The sequence below is a fragment of the Procambarus clarkii genome, chromosome 27 (genome assembly GCF_040958095.1).
Source record: "Procambarus clarkii isolate CNS0578487 chromosome 27, FALCON_Pclarkii_2.0, whole genome shotgun sequence".
Lineage (NCBI taxonomy): Eukaryota > Metazoa > Arthropoda > Malacostraca > Decapoda > Cambaridae > Procambarus > Procambarus clarkii.
The window spans coordinates 25,784,744-25,810,627 of record NC_091176.1 but is presented as its reverse complement, the minus strand read 5'-3'; the positions used below and the strand labels follow the sequence as shown (position 1 = coordinate 25,810,627).

The 25,884-nt window shown below is 45.6% G+C and overlaps 1 protein-coding gene across 9 annotated transcripts in view; it reads right to left on the bottom strand.

The window, feature by feature from the left end:
• Positions 1 to 25,884, bottom strand: part of Hr4 (Hormone receptor 4) — a 399,910-nt gene that overhangs the window by 181,185 nt on the left and 192,841 nt on the right. For 2 of the 9 annotated variants that reach the window (XM_045749130.2, XM_069332468.1), the window contains exons 1-3: positions 20,976 to 21,092; positions 18,369 to 18,622; positions 13,464 to 13,497 (exon numbers count right to left, since the gene is read on the bottom strand). The exons of 6 other annotated variants lie outside the window; for them this stretch is intronic. In XM_045749130.2, the coding sequence (XP_045605086.2) occupies positions 13,464 to 13,488 (25 nt within the window). In that variant the 5' untranslated portion in view covers positions 13,489 to 13,497; positions 18,369 to 18,622; positions 20,976 to 21,092. Of the gene's footprint in view, positions 1 to 13,463; positions 13,498 to 18,368; positions 18,623 to 20,827; positions 21,093 to 25,884 lie in introns of those variants that run through there. One more of the 9 variants, XM_045749128.2, reaches the window with a different exon arrangement.

The window sequence follows — 25,884 nt, the reverse complement described above, 5'->3', positions numbered from 1 at the left end:
CCAGCCCTCGACCAGCCCTCACTCTGGCCCACGACCAGCCCTCACTCTGGCCCTCGACCAGCCCTCACTCTGGCCCTCGACCAGCCCTCACTCTGGCCCTCGACCAGCCCTCACTCTGGCCCTCGACCAGCCCTCGACCAAGCCCAGGCGGCCAACACAACAGAGCCTACCACCACGCTGACATTCCCTCACGTCACTATACATGAAACATGTTTCGCTACGGTGTCACGGTATCTTCACGGCTCTGTCCGCCGCTGACAGTCACCAGCTCCTCACCTGCCAACCCGCTGACGGCGATCAACACATCGCTGACTCCACAAGTCAAGACACAACGTTTACCATACTCCAGGACGTAGGACGTTGCTTATACTGCATTCATGATCTGACTGACGAACACCTGCATGTTGACACTGTCCCGGGGCTGACACTGTCCCGGGGCTGACACCCCTATAAACACACACTGCACCAAAATGCACTTTCACATGTTTTTAAGCCTCACCAGACAATTTAATCCAATCGTAGTGACCCCTAGTTACACCATATTATATATAATATATAATAATATTATATATATATATATATATATATATATATATATATATATATATATATATATATATATATATATATATATATATATATACAAAAATTGCTCTGGTTGCAAGACAAACCGGTAATTGCTTACTAGGTCCAGGTATTATTAACTACGCCATATACACATGTTGATGGACCCCGGAGTGGTGGTAGCCAGAGCCACTGTTCTGGGGTACGGACGAGTTAACCCTTACCCTCCGTGGCAAGGTGAACTACAGTGTCCCGGGGGATGCTGCGACCTTGGGCCTCGGCTCCCTCACTCTCAGGGATGACACCCCCATCACCAGGCCTCCCTTCCTTGACACCATCATCAGGCCCCCCCCTGACACCATCACCAGGCCCCCCTGACACCATCACCAGGCCCCCCTGACACCATCACCAGGCCCCCCTGACACCATCACCAGGCCCCCCTGACACCATCACCAGGCCCCCCTGACACCATCACCAGGCCCCCCTGACACCATCACCAGGCCCCCCCTGACACCATCACCAGGCCCCCCTGACACCATCACCAGGCTCCCCCTGACACCATCACCAGGCCCCCCCTGACATCATCACCTGGCCCCCCCTGACACCATCACCAGGCCCCCCCTGACACCATCACCAGGCCCCCCTGACACCATCACCAGGCCCCCCTGACACCATCACCAGGCCCCCCCTGACACCACCACAGGGACAGGGAGGCGTCGGGAGGTAACCAGTTACTGCACATACAACGTGTGTGTGTATATGTACTGTTTATGACTGCAGGAGTCACTCGTTAGCTCTTGGGTCCCCGCCTCTCTTACCGTATGTTGTCTATTGTACTAACTTCCAATCTGTTTTTCCTCTATCACATCTACTTCATATATTTCTAACACGCACACACACACACATATATATATATATATATATATATATATATATATATATAATATATATATATATATATATATACACGCTTTCTTCAAGGCTCATAGGAACGCTAATTGTCGCATGTTCTTGACCTTAAATATATCTTAAGTCTACAGTATGTGTGTGTGTGTGTGTGTGTGTGTGTGTGTGTGTGTGTGTGTGTGTGTGTGTGTGTGTGTGTGTGTGTGTGTGTGAGTGTAACCTTCCCAGCATGTGACCTGGTGGGGGGGGGGGTGAAAGTCAGCCAGATACCAACATAAGCCATCATCAAGGACACGCCCGACTGTTGTCCTTGGACGTACACAAGGACACTGATGAATGAAACGGTCACCAAACACTGACGTGCTCCAAGAGACGACGGGAGCGGCTGGCCCGGGACCCCCAACACCACGTCAATGTTGGTTACTATCTGCACACGTCAGTGGCCAGCCTCCCGGGCTTAACCACAGTGGTCAACCCGCGGCGGCGGTGTCTTTATACAGTGGTGTTAGAGGCGGTAAAGCATTCCCCTTGTTCCGTTAGGGCAGACAAGATGAGATGTGCACTGTCTCCAGTGGTGGTCACTGCCCACCTGTGGCACTGTCGTTGGGTAGTGGTTGGTGACGGTCACTGCCCACCTGTGGCACTGTCGTAGGGCAGTGGTTGGTGACAGTCACTGCCCACCTGTGGCACTGTCGTAGGGCAGTGGTTGGTGACGGTCACTGCCCACCTGTGGCACTGTCGTAGGGCAGTGGTTGGTGACAGTCACTGCCCACCTGTGACACTGTCGTCGGGCAGTGGTTGGGGACAGTCACTGCCTCCCTACTAGCACTGTCATAGGGCAGTGGTTGGTGACAGTCACTGCCTCCCTACTGGCACTGTCGTCGGGCAGTGTTTAGCCGTCCAGCATTTGTTTTCATAAGACAGAATGTCCACATAAGTGATGCTAACTTGTATGCTATCATTCGTGATGGCCTTGAGATCAGAAGCCAAATAAAGGCTGAACAGCTGGCAACAGTACTGAAACAGAGGAATGCACAACAAACCTGCAAATCAGTAGTTAATAACTTCCTTGGAACGAACGTAAGTTCAGAACACGTGAGCCGTAGGGGGAGAGTTGCTAACACTAGAAGCACTAAGCATATCAGTAGACTTGTGTGTATTCTACCTCAATAAACTTATTTCAATTTCAGTAGACTTGCCTTTCCTGTGATCGCATCTGTATTAGTTCCCCTTGAGAGCCGTGGGGACTAGAGTGAGGGTCAAGGGGGAGCGGTTCCACCTCAGACAATGGTACTATGGAATAAAGGTAAAAGAGACATCAACATGTCGCCAAGTTACTGTTGGCGTCTTAAGCGTGACTTACAGAACACGAGCGAGAATTATTCAAGACGTCATTTCTTCCCTAGTGATGTATATTCCCCTTTATTTTCAATGTTCATATATTTTCCAGTGCTTTGTCAATTATTAATTTTTTTTATATAATTTTACTACTTTTGTTATCATTCAAAACACGTGGAATTTTAACCAACAGATAAGGTCTTATTAACTATTGACGTAGCCTAAGAGCCTAAGCTGATTGAGCAAAATCATTATGATTTATTAATTCAGCATAGCCAGACTATTTAAATTCTGTGCAAAAAATACTCTAACAGAAAATAAATTAAAAAACGCCGACCTGTGAATAGATTATACAACTAATACCAATGAGATACAATAGCTTAGTGGCAGCAGTTATGTAATAACTTATTATTTATCAGCATTATAACTTATGTAATAACTTATTATTTATCAGCATTATAACTTATGTAATAACTTATTATTTATCAGCATTATAACTTATGTAATAACTTATTATTTATCAGCATTATAACTTATGTAATAACTTATTATTTATCAGCATTATAACTTATGTAATAACTTATTATTTATCAGCATTATAACTTATGTAATAAGTTATTATTTATCAGCATTATAACTTATGTAATAACTTATTATTTATCAGCATTATAACTTATGTAATAACTTATTATTTATCAGCATTATAACTTATGTAATAAGTTATTACATAACTTATAATGCTGATAAATAATTCAATAATGAGTTGCATATCTCGTACCACTGACATATAACAATAATGTAAAGGCTTCGGGTCACAGGACGGAAACATTAATAATTATTACGGGTTAGTGTACAGTAAACACTTTACAAGTTTCGGAACTATACAATCCAAGATTATTGTTATAAACAACCTCTTAGTGCTTCGGTACAAGGCCTCCTTAATGTTTTAGAGATGTAGAGGTTTCGCAAGTGGCCGAATAAATGGTTGATGAGTACTGGACCAGAGGGGAGGGTGTTCCCCCCAGGACCAGAACCACCGGTGTCAACATGCGATGAAATTCAAATTGTCTTGATCCAGTTGAAAGTTCACAAGAGTAAACTTGAGGCGACAATGTTGTTTTAATGTAAGAGAGAGAGAGAGAGAGAGAGAGAGAGAGAGAGAGAGAGAGAGAGAGAGAGAGAGAGAGAGAGAGAGAGAGAGAGAGAGAGAGAGAGAGAGAGAGAGACTGTCTGTCAGTCTGTTCCCACCTTAACTTTAACTGGGGCGGGAACGGGTATGGAGTGAAAGCGGTTGTGTGGGGGTGTGAGGGAGTGGAAAGGGGGGGGGGGGGGAGAGGGGAGGCATTTTGGGTCCGCCTCCCCAAACTCTCTCCCTTTGCCCTCTTTACCCCCCCCCCCCCCCGCACCTCCTGGAGTCGGACAAAGAAATGGGTCTTGGGGGCTGACATCATACCTAACCTGCAATAACCGGATATCATAACCTGCAGAGGCGACGGTGCACAAGGCTGGTCAACATAACCTGTAGAGGCGACGGTGCACAAGGCTGGTCAACATAACCTGTAGAGGCGACGGTGCACAAGGCTGGTCAACATAACCTGTAGAGGCGACGGTGCACAAGACTGGCCAACATAACCTGTAGAGGCGACGGTGCACAAGGCTGGCCAACATAACCTGTAGAGGCGACTGTGCACAAGGCTGGCCAACATAACCTGTAGAGGCGACTGTGCACAAGACTGGCCAACATAACCTGTAGAGGCGACGGTGCACAAGGCTGGCCAACATAACCTGTAGAGGCGACGGTGCACAAGGCTGGCCAACATAACCTGTAGAGGCGACTGTGCACAAGACTGGCCAACAGAAGAATTTCCTTCAATGATATGAGCAAAGAAGGGCTCAGCAGATTAGATTCCACGTATGTCAGAACAATTATGGAATATGCGGCGCCAGCAGTGAATCAGCATCTCGTTAAACACACTAAATGAAGCCCCGAGAAGCACATCACCTCACACGATAGTCTCAGATCCCAGACAAAGATTAAGAAAATAAACCAGACGTTTCTGGAAGAGGGAGGAAACAGGGAAAACATGATCACCACCTACAAAATATTCTGGACAATAAACAGGGGGTAGACAGGGACAGAAAGAGAGAGAATTCAAACCAAGGGACACCAAATGAAAACTAAATACACGAAAGTCCTAATTGGAGGTCACAAAGAAATATTAAAACTTCAAGAGCCTGTACGCCAGTCGGTTCAAGAGTTTAGTGGCGATACCCAAGAGCTAAAGTTCAACTCTAAGCTAAAAGGATGGGGCTAAGAAGGTGAATACCGAGTACATGTAGGTGAGTACACAAAGCGAACCCTTGCACTTGAATGCAACTTTCAATGTGAGGAGAAAGTGTTGCTCTTGAGTGGTGTAGAGTTGGGTAAGGGGAGGGGAGGGAAGTGGTAGTGTGGGGGGGGGGGTGGAGAAGGTAACTTGGAATGGAGGAGGAGGAAGCAGGCGAAGGAGATAAAGGAAAGGGAGAAGAATGAAAGAAGACGAAGAGAAGGGATTAAAGGGGGGGGGGGACGAATTTAGGGAGGTTGGAGGGGTAGGGAGGGGGAGGAGAAAGGTTGGGGAGCACACAGGGTGTAACTTTCTCGACACACTAATTAAATATCCCGGGGAGGTGGACAACTGCCCCCCCCCCCATCCTTAACTCATCACCGCCACACTTATGTGTGCCAGTACCTGGGGTGCTGGGGCTACCTGTCTGTACCTGGGATGCTGGGGGCTACCTGTGTGTACCTGGGGTGCTGGGGCTACCTGTGTGTACCTGGGGTGCTGGGGCTACCTGTGTGTACCTGGGGTGCTGGGGGCTACCTGTGTGTACCTGGAGTGCTGGGGGCTACCTGTGTGTACCTGGGGTGCTGGGGCTACCTGTGTGTACCTGGGGTGCTGGGGCTACCTGTGTGTACCTGGGGTGCTGGAGCTACCTGTGTGTACCTGGGGTGCTGGGGCTACCTGTGTGTACCTGGGATGCTGGGGGCTACCTGTGTGTACCTGGGGTGCTGGGGCTACCTGTGTGTACCTGGGGTGCTGGGGCTACCTGTGTGTACCTGGAGTGCTGGGGGCTACCTGTGTGTACCTGGGGTGCTGGGGGCTACCTGTGTGTACCTGGAGTGCTGGGGGCTACCTGTGTGTACCTGGGGTGCTGGGGGCTACCTGTGTGTACCTGGGGTGCTGGGGCTACCTGTGTGTACCTGGGATGCTGGGGCTACCTGTGTGTACCTGGGGTGCTGGGGCTACCTGTGTGTACCTTGGGGGGCTGGGGCTACCTGTGTGTACCTGGGGTGCTGGGGGCTACCTGTGTGTACCTGGAGTGCTGGGGCGACCTGTGTGTACCTGGGGTGCTGGGGCTACCTGTGTGTACCTGGAGTGCTGGGGCTACCTGTGTGTGAGAATACCACCCAGGCCTCACCTAATACATATATTGAAGATTCTCAAGGGCCAGGTCCTAAATATACACAGTAAATCACATCTTATTGGAGCTAAAGTATGGCAAGAAATGCTGTGAAAAGAAGAATTGCCACCTTGATGTCACCTTGAGGTGCTTCCGGGGCTTAGCGTCCCCGCGGCCCGGTCGTCGACCAGGCCTCCTCGTTGCTGCACTGGTCAACCAGGCTGTTGGACGCGGCTGCTCTCAACCTTAGCATCCACGGAGACAATCGTAGAACACTTTATTCTCAACAAATCTAGAGTATGATGCTGAAACAAGAGTTGAAATTCTCAATTTTTTTGGACAAACTCCTGCAGGAAGTGTTGGAGTGTAATGAGTATGCGGGCCGCTGCACGCAACAGCTGTATCGATCAAGTTATAAATAGACAAAAAGGCCGGCGGTCAGGCGAGAGTAGAAGAATGATTGAATTGCTGGTTAGTTGTCAGGATCTCTGTCCATCCCTTCGGGCCGTGTATAGGGATGCGCAACATCACTATAGCTTTGTGTCGCTCTCTGGAAATTATGTTCATTTGTGTGTGTGTGTAAACGTCCTGTTTTATGTACACAACAATACTGACACAATGATCACGGTTTTATATATATTTTTTTTAATTTGTAAACAAATTATTTTGGAATTGTTGTTTGTTTCTTTCAACACATTCCTGTCTCACCCCCGTCACCCGTCCCTGTCTCACCCCCGTCACCCGTCCCTGTCTCACCCCCGTCACCCGTCCCTGTCTCACCCCCGTCACCCGTCCCTGTCTCACCCCCGTCACCCGTCCCTGTCTCACCCCCGTCACCCGTCCCTGTCTCACCCCCGTCACCCGTCCCTGTCTCACCCCCGTCACCCGTCCCTGTCTCACCCCCGTCACCCGTCCCTGTCTCACCCCCGTCACCCGTCCCTGTCTCACCCCCGTCACCCGTCCCTGTCTCACCCCCGTCACCCGTCCCTGTCTCACCCCCGTCATCAAACTAATGTCTTACCGTCACCATACCCATGTCACCCCTGCCTGTCTCACCCTGCCAACACCCCACGTCACCCCTCCCTGTCTCACCCCGTCACCCGTCCCTGTCTCACCCCGTCACCCGTCCCTGTCTCACCCCGTCACCCCTCCCACCTCCTAACCACAGTGACTGTAATCACTCCTTCACTCACAAGACATAAACTACCGCCCTTGTCTCCAGATCCTTCTAACGGCCTCGTTGGCTGTTCCGACCCTCAGCCAGGCTCCATAACGGCACCATGAAATATGTCTTCGAATTATTCCCGAGCCTTTAACAATTCTCTAGGCGAGGAGGTGATGAAATAAGCAGTTTGTAAGCGGCTGTCAGTCCACCAAGGTCCTGATGGACTGACGCATGAATGTCAACTCTGATCCACCGTTCCGCCACTCTGACGTTAACTAGGGGACAAACGATTCATCAAACATTTAACGTAACCACTTACGAAAGCTCTACGTCATGCCTCAATTAAAGAGCCATTGTTTACATATTAATTAATGTGCCTGGAAGCGCTATAATGTTGTTTGTACCGATAATAACGTTATCTTGAACTGTTGTTAACTGTTTAACTATGATTAAGGAAAGATGTACTGGTTTCGCGTAAGTTTTGGCGTAATTGCGTTATGTGTCATGGTACATTCCGCCAGCCATGGATTCTTACGGGTGATAGTGTGGATTTAATTCACGACGAATACTGCAAATCGCAGCGTCTATAGCCTGTCTTTATTCTTGACAGCTCTATTCTTCGTCTCTATTCTTGACAGCTTTATTCTTCGTCTCTATTCTTGACAGCTCTATTCTTCGTCTCTATTCTTGACAGCTCTATTCTTCGTCTCTATTCTTGACACAACATTTGGCAAGATTTATTAATACTTCCTCTGGTCGACAAATTCCCCTCCCCCCCAGGCCGGGATTGTTGGGACGCAGTACTCTCGAAATCACTCCCTACGGGTAAGGTACAGGTTACCACTGGTTTTGAAGGAATGCGTCCAGTATATTTAATGTGATTTTAGTTCACAACTGTCGCCTCTTGTTTTAATTATTTATTGTTGAATATACAGTTACATATCGTTATACACAGTTAAATATGGTTATACACAGTTATATATATGGTTATTCACAGTTACATATGGTTATACGCAGTTATATATATGGTTATTCACAGTTACATAAGGTTATACACAGTTATATATATGGTTATTCACAGTTACATATGGTTATACACAGTTATATATATGGTTATTCACAGTTACATATGGTTATACACAGTTATATATATGGTTATTCACAGTTACATATGGTTATACACAGTTATATATATGGTTATTCACAGTTACATATGGTTATACGCAGTTAAATATGGTTTACACAATTATATGTGGTAATATTCAGTTACGTTTAGTTATAACAGTTGTGAATAAAGTTACCTTCGGTTATACAATTATACACGGTCACAGCTACTTTCGGTTATATACATATACATAGTTAGCGTGTATCCTGTACTCGAGTATGACAGTTTGGGCAAAGCGATTACCATCGACCATTCCTCATACTCATGTTTCATAACTTATCATCATTAACTTATCATTATCATAACTCGGAACTTATCATCACACTCATTGAAACAGTGAACCTTTGTCCATGTGGCTGAAGGCGAGACAACCGCACCACAGTTGCACATTCTAGTTTATTTCTAACATTTAATAACAATAGTATACAAGCGCTTCTCCACCAAGGTCCCGACTACTTGGACTGGTCGGTACAGCATTGTCATCACCCCGAAACCCCCCTCAACACCTCAATCTTAACCCCACCCCCTCTAATTCCCCCCCCTCCCTCTTCCCCCACAACACAACACTTCCTCAATTATTTCACGTTCTCGCCGCAAGAGCGAACATCCAAGACTTTCTCCTGCGCTCAAGAGTAATTTATCTGTTTTGCCGGGAAAGTTTTCAAGAGCAGCGTGGGTACGACCCGTGGTAATTGTGTCCCCCCATCCTGCACACACACACACACACACACACACACACACACACACACACACACACACACACACACACACACACACACACACACACACACACACACACACAGAGGGCAAGTTCATGGTGCGGTCCCCTACACCCCTGTAAGGCCCGGGGCTACACAATGCGTGTGACTGACGTGAAGAACTCGCGGCTTACACAATGCGGTGTAAATACACATAATCCAACATGTGTAAAAAAAAAAAAATGAAATCTACGGAAATCAGACACACTCAAATCGAAACATAATGTTGTTCACACTAAATCTAGTTAATAGACTCAGGGCAATACTTGAAGTATATACGGAAGCGGTTGATATCCCTGAAGCAAGACTGGAGGGAAGCAACGACTGTGAGATGCGTGGGGTGTGATGGTAAGATGGGACACCATCTTGACATAAGAAGCACCATTATCAGCAGGAAGCGCCAGCCAGGCCCAGTACGACTACGTACTACTTTGAAGGGCTACGAGGACGAAGAGCTGGGATAGGTCGGAGGGAAGGAGCAGTGTGATCGAGCAGCCACTTACACGCAACACAACGACTTTCTTAGAGTCGAGAGCCGGCGTCACGAGGGAGACATTGTAATACCTCCCTCCCTACTACACGTCCACCCGGTCGTTAGAAGCGACGACCCTCCACAGGAACGGGTCGACCACGTGACAGCTTACGACGATGAATGGATCCAATATTCCGTAGACATGAGAATGGAAAGTGGCTCACTCAAATCTATCAGCTGGCCAGCAGAGCAGACAGACAGACAGAAAGGAGCAGATAAATCAATCAGATGAAAGTAGAGGAGGCAGACCGTCGTGAACAGGGGAAACACAGACATACAATGGCAGAGACGTAAAGAGGCAGACAAATGGGACTTGGCAGTCATGGGGACGACACACACCAGTGGACGACGGGAGCCTGGCACAGCAGCGACGGGAGCCTGGCACAGCAGCGACGGGAGCCTGGCACAGCAGCGACGGGAGCCTGGCACAGCAGCGACGGGAGCCTGGCACAGCAGCGACGGGAGCCTGGCACAGCAGCGACGGGAGCCTGGCACAGCAGCGACGGGAGCCTGGCACATCAGCGACGGGAGCCTGGCACAGCATCGACGGGAGCCTGGCACAGCAGCGACAGGAGCCTGGCACAGCAGCGACAGGAGCCTGGCACAGCAGCGACAGGAGCCTGGCACAGCAGCGACGGGAGCCTGGCACAGCAGCGACGGGAGCCTGGCACAGCAGCGACGGGAGCCTGGCACAGCAGCGACGGGAGCCTGGCACAGCAGCGACAGGAGCCTGGCACAGCAGCGACGGGAGCCTGGCACAGCAGCGACGGGAGCCTGGCACAGCAGCGACGGGAGCCTGGCACAGCAGCGACGGGAGCCTGGCACAGCAGCGACAGGAGCCTGGCACAGCAGAGACAGGAGCCTGGCACAGCAGCGACAGGAGCCTGGCACAGCAGCGACGGGAGCCTGGCACAGCAGCGACAGGAGCCTGGCACAGCAGCGACGGGAGCCTGGCACAGCAGCGACGGGAGCCTGGCACAGCAGCGACGGGAGCCTGGCACAGCAGCGACAGGAGCCTGGCACAGCAGCGACGGGAGCCTGGCACAGCAGCGACGGGAGCCTGGCACAGCAGCGACAGGAGCCTGGCACAGCAGCGACGGGGAAAACATTCAACACAAACACATCGCTAAAAACTAAAAGGCTGAGTCACTGGGGAAAGGGAAAGTGGGCCCATGCGCACGCGGCTCCAGTACCGGTGTGCTGAGAGCGTGTGCTGGTGGCGTGTGCACCATCTCCCATGCTGCCCCCCCTCCCCCCCCCCCCCTCTGCTGCTCCCACGGCGGCTCCTTCCCCTCAACTCTCCCGCCCTGGAATATCCCCCCTGGACTAATGTGGTGGACCCACCATTACTCTCCCAGGGTGTCCCTTGACCCCTGCCACTCACCTGACTCTCCCACGGTGGTACCTCCTCCCATGGGCTATTTTGTTTTGCCTCCAGACTCTCCCACGGATATTTATGGAGGTGGATTGTTCTGAGGGTAGATGATTATAGGGGTAGAGGAGAGGGAGAGATTGTGGGGGAGAGGAGGTAGATTTTACCCATGTCATTAGCTATTAATAAACTCCTCGGAGACCTTACGCTTAGAGCCTTAGTCACAGGACCAGGACTTAAGAATGTGTCGCCACGTCTGTCGTAGGACAAAAAAAAAAAAAAAAACAGGAGTGAAGGGCAGGGTTAAGGAAGAGGCTTTCACTCTCGGCGCTGTCTTCCTAAAGTTGGGGTTCAACGGCCAATATGTAAATCATTAATCTTCAACCCGCACTAAAACCCGCCACCTCGGGAACAAATAATCCCGGAAGACTTGCATAAAAGGCAAGAGTACAGTTTGTATGGCCGTGTTGGACTTGTGGCCCCATCTCCTGAGGAACCTCCCTCAGACACTTCTTCGTCTTTGTGTAGACCTGTTGTAGATACACCTGCATCTTAACTGTTGCCGTAGACTAGATGAAAGGTTGCATAGTTGGTATCAAGAGCCTGGTATCTTGAGGTTATCTTGAGATGATTTCGGGGCTTTAGTGTCCCCGCGGCCCGGTCCTCGACCAGGCCTCCACCCCCAGGAAGCAGCCCGTGACAGCTGACTAACTCCCAGGTACCTATTTACTGCTAGGTAACAGGGGCATTCAGGGTGAAAGAAACTTTGCCCATTTGTTTCTGCCTCGTGCGGGAATCGAACCCGCGCCACAGAATTACGAGTCCTGCGCGCTATCCACCAGGCTACGAGGCCCCCTTCCACCAGGCTACGAGGCCCCCTCGTAGCCTGGTGGCTACGAGGTGGTATGTAATACTAAAATACCAAACTCGTACACAGGATAAGTAATCAGTAGCCTACACTGTCAAACTTGGCAGTTGAATTGAATTGAACTATCAGGGGAAGGCACCAAGCCATTACGACTATATAGCGCTGGGAAGGGGTCAGGATAAGGATTTGGGATGGGATGGAGGGAAGAAATAGTACCCAACTATTGGACGGTCGGGGATTGAACGCCGACCTGCATGAAGCTCTACCGTCCAGCCCAAGTAGTCAAACTTAACAAGCTTCGTGAGGCTATCCTCAAGAACACGTGAATGAACAAATAGTTGCACAAGTCCAGCTGCCTCATACCGCCAGGTCTAGTGACCGGGACATTCAGTAATGTCGTCAGATGATGGCCCAGGTCCTACTGTCACAGTTGACACCTGGAGTGATCAGGAGATCTGGAGAGTGGACACCTGTAGCCACCTGTCACAGGTAACGGTAGCCCGGTGCGGTAACTCCTGTCTTGTACTGCCTGGTCCACATTTTTTTGTGCGTGTGCCGCCCACACATATGTATAAAATATAAACAAATCATAACTTTTTATACTTGTGATTTAAGGAATTTGATAGTTTGTAATATCTCTAATATTAGACCTGAATGTTTGGAGCAACTTAGTCTTAACAAAAGATATAGGAAAGCCTAGTTTACCGTTATCCTTGTTACATGCTAATTTGTCTGCTATAACTTTGTCATCACGATGAGTTATATTTGTGCAAGATGATATCCACACAAAAAGATATTCTAAGCCCTTTAATCTCTGCAGCGAACAGGTTATTTATAATTGTTATTATGAGGTTCTTGTTGTCGGTCTTGTGGAAGTTTTCAGGTGCTTGAAGAGCAAACTTTGCATCACAACATATTATTCCTCTTCCTGTCTTTTTAAATGTACTTGTAGCTAGTTGTAGTACAGCTGGTTCTGTTTGTGTGGAGGTCAGCCGGTAGGTTTAACCTGACGCTGATTACGATCACAGAGCCATCGGTGTAGGCACAGTGCCTCGTGAGGTCTCAGGTTTTTGCTATATTATAGACTACATGAAGGGGGAGCACACACTCAAGAACTTGCCAAGTGATGCTAAACAAAAAAACTTCCTCGTTGTGGCGAAGAAAGTCTAAGGTGGAGGTGAATAACATTTCACTAGTTTCACTGTACGTCGCACGTTCAAGCGGCTTGCCAGCACTGAATAATTTTATAACGTGTATGAAGTGAAAGGCGGGTGGAAGAAGGTGGGAAAAACTTACCCTGACTTTCAGCCTGCACTACGAGAGATGATGGGGTAGAGAGAGGTCAACTTACCTGAACTTAAAACCTGCATCACCATCTCACTCACCTGCAACAGACATAATGCAATGTGTTATAAAAAATATATATATAATAGGCATGAGCTTTCACTGTGATTAGATCAGCAATTTTTTTAACTATACTGTATTACTCTAGAATAGATTCATAAATTACACTACAACAAATAATGTAGCTAACTTTTTATGTAAATAAGTCCAAACCAGATCTTACCAACACACCTATCAGTGATCTGAAAACAGTGAACTTTGATGTATATGAACTCAAAAATGCTCCAGTGGATGACACAAATATTTTCATCTAATTAACTATTGACAAATTATATTGATAAATTGATTTTAGTTTTCCAGTGCCTACGATGAGAAGACATATATATCACAACACACATTTAAAACCTTTTAAAATTACTCGAAATGCTCTCTTCAGCTTGAAAAGGAAAATACAAATTAAATAACACTAGCTAAACTGTTTTATGAAAATTTTATATTAATGACATTCTAAAATTACTATTTTAATATCAATGTGACATTAGGGAAATTTCATTGTCAGAAATATCTTTTATTATAAATTCCCACAGTAACTGTGATGGTCGTGTTTACAAAATCTTATTTGTTGGACAAACAGGTAAACACATAGACCAGATAATAACACAACATAAACACAGCATCAGGATAGGTCAAGGTTTCATGGCATTGTTTCTTCATATTACTGATTAAAACCCTTTGAGTGGATTAATTTATTGAAAATTAGTGAATATAAATATATCATTCAAATAAGTATAATTAAATCTTTATTAAAGTGATGAATTTTGCAATATAAATATAATATTCCCAAGATTAAATGTTAGACAGCTTCATAACAAGCAAGAAATGAGATATCTTGTGTAGTTATGTTCTCTGCTGCACAACTGATGTTATCTGCTGGTACAGTTGTCAACCTGCTGCTCAAATCATGTCACCCAATGCACGAGCAAAGTCAGCTGTTCAAGCCATATCATCTTTATAGCCAACACTCTCGATTTATAAGCATAAAAGTGTCTATAGCAGAAAGAGCTCCTCTCGTGAAAGGTCCAAACCTTAGACTAACAGGTGTAATGAACACACTGACTAGTCCAGTACTGTGACCAAGTGGCTACCCGACTGTTACAAGTCATTGGTAGCCTTAGGCTATTTCTTCCAATGACCCAACAGCAACTCGGCACCCACAAACAAGGAGTTCGTTTTCTCTGACACAATTCACTTATGTGAGATAACACGAGCCCCATTTTTGACAGTAAACTTACGTGAACCGCAAGTTCGTGCATGAACTGTCTGTCAAAAGTGTCTGTATTTACGTTTAACAGTATTTTTTTCAGATTTTTCAGATGGCAATGTGAAATCCCCTATATAGTGATGACTGCGTCATTTACAAAACACCTTGTAGCGATTGTAATGCATTCTATATATGTCAAACATCCAAAGATATGAAATTTCGAATTTTGCAGCATAAATATTCTGAATAAAAATGGAAAATTATTTAATGCTGTATTTATTTGTCAGAAAATTCTCACCAAATTTATTGGGAGAGGTGCACTAGAACTTTAATGACATTTATAAAACATTTTTCAATAGAAATATTATTGACTCTGTTTTAATACAAATTACAAAGCCATATAATATGAACACTGATAATGGTTTGTACAATTTGGATCCACTTTGAATTGATCAGTTAAAAATAGATTTGAGCAAGATCATTAATGCACAGTTATCTCATTAATGTCTCTTCCTAGAACTTACATGTATTCCTCAATGAACTTTCTACAGTTTCCTCTTGTTCTTATGTTCACAAAGACATTGTTTTGAACCTCACATGTCTCATTCCTTCCTATATAGTCTAACCACTTAGGCTGGACGGTAGAGCGACGGTCTCGCATCATGCACGTCGGCGTTCAATCCCCGACCGTCCAAGTGGTTGAGCACCATTCCTTAAGTCCCATCTCAAATCCTTATCCTGATCCCTTCCCAATGCTGTATAGTCGTAATGGCCTGGCACTTTCACCTGATAGTTTCCTTCCCTTCCTTCCTAAATATCTAAACTCCTTCACCTTCTTAACTTAAAACACTTTCACACACATACAATACAGGTGTGTTGCTATTTTATTTTATACAACAAATACAAACTGTTTTTTCTTAGAGCAATATACAGAATTATTCACTAATTTCGGGAAAATAAAAATAAATTTTCCGATATTCAAACTTCGGCCGTACTACCATAAATACGTAACTTCAATCGGTATGATGCAGCGGCCCTTCTGGCCGCTGCCTCATTATACCGCCGTTGTCTTCACCATCCCAAGGCTCATTTCAAATAATATATTATTAAGACCTTTTTTATTAACACATTCAGGAATATCTGCATTTATGCAGCTGCCCTGGACTATATGAAGTACAGTATGTGTCAAAAAGCTAGCTACTTGATGCTAAAATCCCCATCACACAGGACGGTTAGTCATAGAGTCATGTGATAAGTAGTTTGCACTGGCAGACTCTGGGTGCATTATGAGGATATCATCATGAACACAAGAGGGAATAAAGTAATTGCAAAGCTCCAGGTACCTCATGCCAACTGGTCTGAAAGGTCTAATAACTGGGCATTCGGTGATGTAGTGTGGGGAGATCATGCTCAGTTCCTGCTCACAGAGTTTGCACCTGGAGTGCTCAGGAGTGGGAGACCCGTCGCCTGTAGCCACCTGCCACAGGTAACGGTAACCCAACCTGATCCTGGCAACCCTTATTAAAAAATGACTCGGGTAAACTTCAAAATCTGCCAACATCTCACTTTTGATTTCATCCTGGAATCAATTCAGACTTCATGAAAATCGCTCGGAAAGGGACTGGAAGCCAAAATTTGGAGGCTCAGTTATGGCCAGAGTGGAGAAAGCATTCTTGGAGGTAAATGGGGGTACCGCGGCCACAGAAAGAGGGGGGGACCTGTGAGCCATGTTCAAGGGGGGGGGGGGACATCGTTCTTGCAGCTTCCAGGTTAACTATACTGACTATGGTCAACTTCCTTCCACAAATCATCACTAAAATAGTGGGTTCATTTAGTCAACAATCACTGTTATTTGTTGTAATAGTTTACCGTCATGCTTCTTAGAAAATTTCTGGTTAACATCATTAATTTTAAAAGAGAATTTTCAAATTGATCGTAATTAACATTTAGAGTTTTAATGTGAGCAAATATACGATTTACTTGCAGACCAAATTACTTATAAATGTACAATCTTAACTGAATAAAATTTTGAATTGTGTTATTATATGGTGGAGTTTGACCGTTAGAAGCGCTGGTGGGAGGGTGGAGGGGGGGGGGGTAGGGGGGCTGGTAACATGGGAGGGGTCGAGGAAGAGAGGAGGAACTCCATGTTGTCAGTCGTAAGGTTGATAACCCTGCCCTCACTGCAGAGCCGACCGCCCTTTCAACTCTATCCACTATGAGTCACTTTTGACTCGTGCAGCGTCCATGGCATTCACGCGCGGGTTTTAAACTGGTCAATTTACCTCCCCCCCCCCCTCCCACCCTACTCCTGCATGCCCCCCCTCCCCCATACAAGATGATCAATATTTCAGTTGCCAGTTGTGCCAGTGGTGCCAGCCCACCTCGTGCTGCCCCACGTGGTGGGCTGGCTCAAGGCCCTCACTCTCTGCTGGAGTGGGTTCTCTTGATGACTCCTGACTGGGTGGGTTGAGAGGGTGTCAGTTTGACCCCGTGGGTGCCATGACAGGGTGGGCTAACTTGGAGCGCAAGATGGCCTGGGTGGGTCTGTGGGCAGGTGGATGGGTGAGGCAGGTGAAGCTATCATTGAGTCACGCCTGGAATACATCTCTATAAGCTGTTTCCTGGTATTATTAGTTCCAGTCTGGACCCCACAACACCTTGGTCCACCAGTCCGGACCCCACAACACCGTGGTCCATCAGACCGGACCCCACAACACCGTGGTCCACCAGTCCGGACCCCACAACACCGTGGTCCACCAGTCCGGGGACCCCACAACACCGTGGTCCACCAGTCCGGGGACCCCACAACACCGTGGTCCACCAGTCCGGGGACCCCACACTTCCATGGCCCCTCCAAAAATTATCCATTTTGTCAATTTTAGACAAAATCCTGAATTAACCAATGTTGCCAATAAAAAAATAATCGTTATCTTTCTAGGCTAAAATTAATTTTTAGTTCATTTATTTTCTGGTTTTGTAAAATGAAAAGAGAAGCAAACTGCTATCCAGGTTAGAGATGCAGACTGTATTCCGTATACTTTCATTCATAATACTTTCTATAATAATACTATATACGGATAATACTTTCATTCACACCAAGGTACACAGCCATTATTGGTCTTCAACTATTATAACAAACCAACAATTTAAGGCACATCTTGTGCTGCGTATACAATGTGTATTTCTTCATAACATACCCCACACAATTATGTATATAGTCTACAACAATGTATATAGTCCACAACACCCCCCCACAACAATGTATATAGTCCACAACAGTCACAACAATGTATATAGTCCCCCCACCACAACAATGTACATAGTCCACAACACCCTCCCTACAATAATGTATATAGTCCACAACAATGTATATAGTCCACAACACACAGTTACAACAATGTATATAGTCCCCAACACACAGTTACAACAATGTATATAGTCCCCCACCACAACAATGTACATAGTCCACAACACCCTCCCTACAACAATGTATATAGTCCACAACACACAGTTACAACAATGTATATAGTCCCCCCACCACAACAATGTGCATAGTCCACAACACCCTCCCTACAACAATGTATATAGTCCACAACACAACCTCAAAATAAATAACCAAACCAAAAAGTTAATAAAGAGAGTACTTACATTGTGAGACACAAGGTGGCCACCAAACAAGCGAGGCTTCCCACCAGCTTGTTCGGCCCGGTAATTAACGACCGGGTGATGTCTTTATATACATATATACATATATATACATATATATATGCCTCCCGATCACCACTGAGTCACTCGACACTCGCTTCAGCTAGGCCATTGACCTTAGCCTCTAAAACACTTTTCCCACTGTGCACTTCTTACTCTTTCGTAACTGGTAAACCATGATCACTTTGTAGGTACTTCTGGCACATAAGAGGATATTATTAGAGGGGAGAAGACATGGGAGGAGTGGAGACATGGGAGGAGAGGAGACATGGGAGGAGAGGAGACATGGGAGGAGGAGGAGAACAGAGAGAACGTAACACAGTGCAGCCAGACGACCTTGGCTGAGAGGCACGCGACCTCTACTACGAGCGAGCTGTTGTTTTCCTCCCCCTCTTCACCCCTTCTCCCCCCCCCCTGGCGGGAACCCCACCCCCATCACCCCCACTTCCATGGCGGTCACCACCCCCACACACTCCACGCCGGAACTACCCTGTCACATCACGATATATGCCGACCCTGCCTGGGGAGGGGAGACACCACCGGGGTTATGTTTCCCCTTGTGACACCCGTTCATCCCCTTTCAACGGGGGGAGAGTGTCGTACCGCAGAGCAGCTTCCGTCCAGAGCGCGGTACGGCTGTTGACCCCCAACAAGTCAGTGTTTACATTGGTTACAAAGACGGTAGTAGTTACGTTAATCTTTTAACGTACCTGTTACTGTTAAAATGTAACTGTTACTGTTACTTCCAGTAACAGTTGCAGTAATAGATGTAATTAGTATCCTGACATTAGTAACAGAATTTGGGATTAATTATATCTATTAGATATTCATAAATTAATATACGCTTTATGCATTGTTATTACTACTATAATTTGATAGGTTGTATAGATACTATTATATTATACATTACATTCGTGTTGTATTGCATTGATTGTACTTCTGATAATGTGTTTACTAACACGCCAACACTCAAGGCATTAATTGTTCCATTTATTTTCCATCGTGGTTAAATATTTGTGTATTATTTATCACGTGTTAAATTTCTTCGTGATCTATTTATATATGTCGTACCTAGTAGCCAGAACTCACTTCTCAGCCTACTATGCAAGGCCCGATTTGCCTAATAAGCCAAGTTTTCCTAAATTAATATATTTTCTCTATTTTTTTTCTTATGAAATGATAAAACAACCCATTTCATTATGTATGAGGTCAATTTTTTTTATTTGAGCTAAAATTAACGTAGATATATGACCGAACCTAACCAACCCTACCTAACCTAACCTAACCTATCTTTATAGGTTAGGTTAGGTTAGGTAGCCGAAAAAGTTAGGTTAGGTTAGGTTGGGTAGGTTAGGTTGTCGAAAAACAATTAATTCATGAAAACTTGGCTTATTAGGCAAATCGGGCCTTGCATAGTAGGCTGAGAAGTGAGTTCTGGCTACTAGGTACGACATATATATATATATATATATATATATATATATATATATATATATATATATATATATATATATATATATTTACTTTTTACTTAAATGTTTATTTGTGAGAAAGTTCGTGTTTAACTTTCTAATCTAGTAATATTGTCATTATTGACAGTCGAGTGGTAGTACTGCAGTAAGTAATTAATGCATGTAGTTTTTACACTACTTGCATTACTTGGAGTAACGGAAGGACAGTGAGTGAGGCAGCTGAGGGTGAGAGGAAAGGCGTGAGGGAGAGGAGACAGTAGTCTGCTCTCCAGTGCCGCCAGTGCCATAGGCCTGAGGCACCACCTACTGCGCGGCCAGACGTGTGGCACTCCCCCCCCCCCCTCCCTTGCCTCACCTCCATGCCTACCATGTGCTCTCCGCTCTCATCTCTCTCCTGGCGGAAACACTGGCAGGTTGTTTCATTAGTGTTGGTGCATGTTCAGAAGAATTACAACACTAGCAAGGCCGGTACTGAAGGGTTGATTAGCAAGGGGTTGATGCTGGGCAACTGGGGGGGGGAGGGGGCGGGGGTTGATACAAATACGCATGTCTTATTCTTGCTTTATTTAGTTTAGAGTATGTCACGTTATTGAGGTCATGGGACCCAGAATAACTCACTGTGTGCCTGAACAACGCTAATGCTGCCATAGTTACAGTGTTCCCCTCACCAGGGACCAAGGAATGGATCGCTACGCAGCTTGTGAGGTTTGACACCCCTCGTCAACGAGAACATTTTTGTTGTTGTGTGAAGCTTGAGGTGGGGTCGCTGGCCATGTTGTGTGTGTGTGGAGGACGACGCTCCCGTGCTGACGGGACACTACTCCCACCCTCGCCACTGCTCGCTCCCACCACTACACGCACTACTCTATCACGTTTCATTCACATTGTTATGTTTCCATATATTTTCGATGCAAGAACAACACCTCACACCTCTGAGAGAGACGGCATGTGCAGGCGGAGCTGGCTTGGTCAACACTTGCACGAGCCCTGGCCAGCATAAACACTGCCACGCTGGCCGTTGCAAGTGAAGCGGCGCATCCGGAGGTGGAGTCTGGTAACCATGAGAGAGAAGCATTACCCCTCACACACCAGGGGCCAGTGAGGGCCTGCCTGCACTCCACCGCCGAGTGTGGAGGCAATACCAGTGAGGAGCGGGTCAGGGGCCGAGTAGCGTGCCCAAACCCCTCGCCAGCCAAACACAAACTGAGTTACTGAGGGCAACGACCGGGTGTCCCGACCCCCCCCCCCCCTCCCATCTATCCATCCATCCCCCCAACACCCCCTTCCTCGAGCCACACAACCTGCCGTGAGGGGAGGACCCGCCGCCACGACCATCCACCCACCACCCCCCGCCTCTCACCACCACCCAGCTGTTCCCAACCTCAGGAGCCGCTGTGTCCTGGGTGGAGGTTCAGGCAGCGCCACACACACCACGGGTGACACAACCGGCCGCGGAGACAACACTACGCTCTATGGGCTCCTCGCCAGTCATTCATTCATCCAGTTAATCGAGTTTGCTCGTTTCATTCAGCCAGTCACCTGGTTTTTGGTCCTCACTTTAGCCACTCGTTTAACTACACAACCACATTGTTTAACCGCTACATAATAAAGAGTTAACCAGTTATTTTTTAACCACATAATGGGAAGTTGAGTAATTCATCGTAATGAACCAAGAACACATTATGACGCATCAATCGATCTGTCATTCAAGAACTTCTGAATAAAGCTATAAACACACACACACACACACACACACACACACACACACACACACACACACACACACACACACACACACACACACTCATTATATATATATATATATATATATATATATATATATATATATTTTGGTAGCAGTCTTTCCTGTAGACATATTTTATTAAATATGACCGAAAAAGTAAGATTAATAATTCTAACACGAATTTTCTCAATCTTTCGTACATTATGCTTCACTGTTGGAGGTAAATCAAAAATCACTTCTCCAAAATTCATTTTTATTTCTAGTCTGACGCGACACGGGCGCGTTTCGTAAAACTTATTACATTTTCAAAGACTTCACAAATACACAACTGATTAGAACTTGCGTTTCCCTGATTTTATATCTACATTTGAGTGAGGTGGGAAGGGTGATGTGGCATTACATTTGAGTAAGGTGGGAAGGATGATGTGGCATTAGAGGATATTAATAGGGTATTAAAAGTATCAACACAAGACAGAACACGAAACAATGGATATTGAATAGAAGTGTTTGTAGAAAGCCTATTGGTCCATATTTCTTGATGCTTCTATATTGGAGCGGAGTCTTGAGGTGGGTAGAATATAGTTGTGCAATAATTGGCTGTTGATTGCTGGTGTTGACTTCTTGATGTGTAGTGCCTCGCAAACGTCGAGCCGCCTGCTATCGCTGTATCTATCGATGATTTCTGTGTTGTTTACTAGGATTTCTCTGGCGATGGTTTGGTTATGGGAAGAGATTATATGTTCCTTAATGGAGCCCTGTTGTTTATGCATCGTTAAACGCCTAGAAAGAGATGTTGTTGTCTTGCCTATATACTGGGTTTTTTGGAGCTTACAGTCCCCAAGTGGGCATTTGAAGGCATAGACGACGTTAGTCTCTTTTAAAGCGTTCTGTTTCGTGTCTGGAGAGTTTCTCATGAGTAGGCTGGCCGTTTTTCTGGTTTTATAGTAAATCGTCAGTTGTATCCTCTGATTTTTGTCTGTAGGGATAACGTTTCTATTAACAATATCTTTCAGGACCCTTTCCTCTGTTTTATGAGCTGTGGAAAAGAAGTTCCTGTAAAATAGTCTAATAGGGGGTATAGGTGTTGTGTTAGTTGTCTCTTCGGAGGTTGCATGGCTTTTCACTTTCCTTCTTATGATGTCTTCGATGAAACCATTGGAGAAGCCGTTATTGACTAGAACCTGCCTTTCAACCACACCACAAGTTCTAATTAGAACCACAAGTTCTAATCAGTTGTGTATTTGTGAAGTCTTTGAAAATGTAATAAGTTTTACGAAACGCGCCCGTGTCGCGTCAGACTAGAAATAAAAATGAATTTTGGAGAAGTGATTTTTGATTTACCTCCAACAGTGAAGCATAATGTACGAAAGATTGAGAAAATTCGTGTTAGAATTATTAATCTTACTTTTTCGGTCATATTTAATAAAATATATATATATATATATATATATATATATATATATATATATATATATATATATATATATATATATATATATATATAGTGTTGTGAGGATCCACAAGATCTTCTCTGAGTACTCTTTATTTTCTTCTCCGAGGCTATGGGTCCCTACACTTGCACCAGAGGTGGTACCCCTTTTAGGTATATATATATATATATATATATATATATATATATATATATATATATATATATATATATATATATATATATATATATATATATTGTCCTGGGGACCATTCAGGCTTGTTCGCATATATATATATATATATATATATATATATATATATATATATATATATATATATATATATATATATATATATATATATATATATATATATATATATTATATTTTGGTAGCAGTCTCTTTTGTAAACATATGTTGTTGAATATGACCGAAAGGTTAAGATTATTATTAACACGAATCTTCTCAATATTTCTTAAATTAATTTTTTTCACTCGACAGTGAAGAAAAATATAAGAACTATTGAGAAGATTCGTGTTTGAGCATTAATCTAAATAATTGTTTTTACTTGAACCCCTCTCTCTCCTGTAATGATCTCAACCCCCCCCCCCCACCCCCTGTAATGCTCTCACCTCTCTTGTAATGCTCTCACCTCTCTTGTAATGCTCTCACCTCTCTTGTAATGCTCTCACCTCTCTTGTAATGCTTCCTTCTACATTGTAATGCTTCCCTCTACATTGTAATGCTTCCCTCTACATTGTAATGCTCCCCTTTATACTGCACTACACGCATGTTATTATTCAAGCATTTATGTTGAGTGGACACCTCAGTGACTTCTACCCGACACAAGAAATGTTCACTGTTCTCCATGAAAGTGTTATTCTCCACAACACTGGAGAACTGTAGTGTTGTGGAGAACTCAACACAACCTCAACACAAGCCACGCTCACTCCAGCGCGGCCAACTACTATCTCCTCCATATGAGATGTTTTGATAGATTGCCTAACTTGAAAGGGCTGCGTTGGACTACACATGCTGAAAAGGATCCTGACTTCCGCGTCTTGAGCCAGGATTAATCATGAATCACTGTTGTGTCCACTTTCGGAACCTGTACATCAATTATGGTGACGTAGTTTGTATTTATTACGCAGTTTATGACCTGCGAGATCGTCTGTAACTTTAGCGACACTGGGTAAAGAACGACCTCGCAGCGTTTTGAAGCACGTCAAACGTTTATTAAATAGAGACTAAGCCCCAAGACCGAGGAAAGATGCACGGGTTTCGTGAGGCCTCGTATCCTGGCCTCTCTGCATGGGTCGTCTTCGTTGGTTGTGTGTCGTCTAGTGATTAGATTTCGTGGGGCCAGAATCACGAAGCAGTTACGCAAGCACTTACGATCCTGTCCATCTTTTCTCAATCTTTGGCGGCTTTGTTTACAATTATTAAACAGTTAATGAGTTCGGAAGCTTCAGGAGCTGTTTATAACAATAACAACAGTTGATTGGCAAGTTTTCATGCTTGTAAACTGTTTAATAAATGTAACGAGAGGTATCAAAGATTGAGGAAAGATGTACACGTTCGTAAGTGCTTGCGTAACTGCTTCGTGAATCCGGGCCCTGGTGGCTAGGATGACGTCCACATCCTCCTTCACCTCTCCCCCAAGGCGGCCTCTGCACTAACACGTCTTGTCCTAGACGTTATAGTGCAGAGAACAAAACACTATGAACAGACACCTCAAACACTGCTTATGTAGGACACACGTGTATATATGTGTATGTTTTTTATCAATTTATGTAGATTAAATAAGCATTTTCAAAGCTCTACAATCACCTTCTATGGTTGATTGTTCAATCAATCCCTGAACTATATGTTTAACAGATCTCTCACCCTGTCCACGGAGGACAGATGAAAATGTAGATATGTAGCATTGTATATGTGTGGCCACGTTTGTGGTAGAATAATAATAATAATCAATCATCCTGGAGACGCTGACATGTTGTTTGTTTGTTTGTTTGTTTGTTTGTACGTTTGTGGTAGAAAAATAATAATAATCAATCATCCTGGAGACGCTGACATGTTGTTTGTTTGTTTGTTTGTTCGTTTGTACGTTTGTGGTAGAAAAATAATAATAATAAAAAAGCCCGTCTTCTCCAGCGTTCATAACGGTATAAAAATAATGTTCTAAACTGCCCGAACTGATCCAACCGAGGCCCCACGAATAGAAAACGTGACATCAATTTTGCGAGCCGCTATGATTTTAATACATCATTTTTTTTTTTGCCTTAGGACGGAGCCCTTCCCCCCCCCCCTCCCCCCCTCCCCGCCCCTTGCAACAGGCGTGGCAACAAGGTGGTCATACAAGGTGGTCAGCTTGTTGCCGTGTGCACGTTGAGAAGTGATGATGGTGGCGGATGTGTCTACACACGCTCTGCTTCCTCTCCCCCTGTCACACCCCACCCTGGCCACACACATGGCCCCCACGTCCCGTCACACCCACCCTGGCCGCACACACGGTCCCCACGTCCTGTCACACCCACCCTGGCCGCACACATGGCCCCAACGTCCTGTCACACCCACCCTGGCCACACACATGGCCCCCACGTCCCGTCACACCCACCCTGGCCGCACACATGGCCCCCACGTCCCGTCACACCCACCCTGGCCGCACACATGGCCCCCACGTCCCGTCACACCCACCCTGGCCGCACACATGGCCCCCACGTCCCGTCACACCCCACCCTGGCCACACACATGGCCCCCACGTCCCGTCACACCCACCCTGGCCGCACACATGGCCCCCACGTCCCGTCACA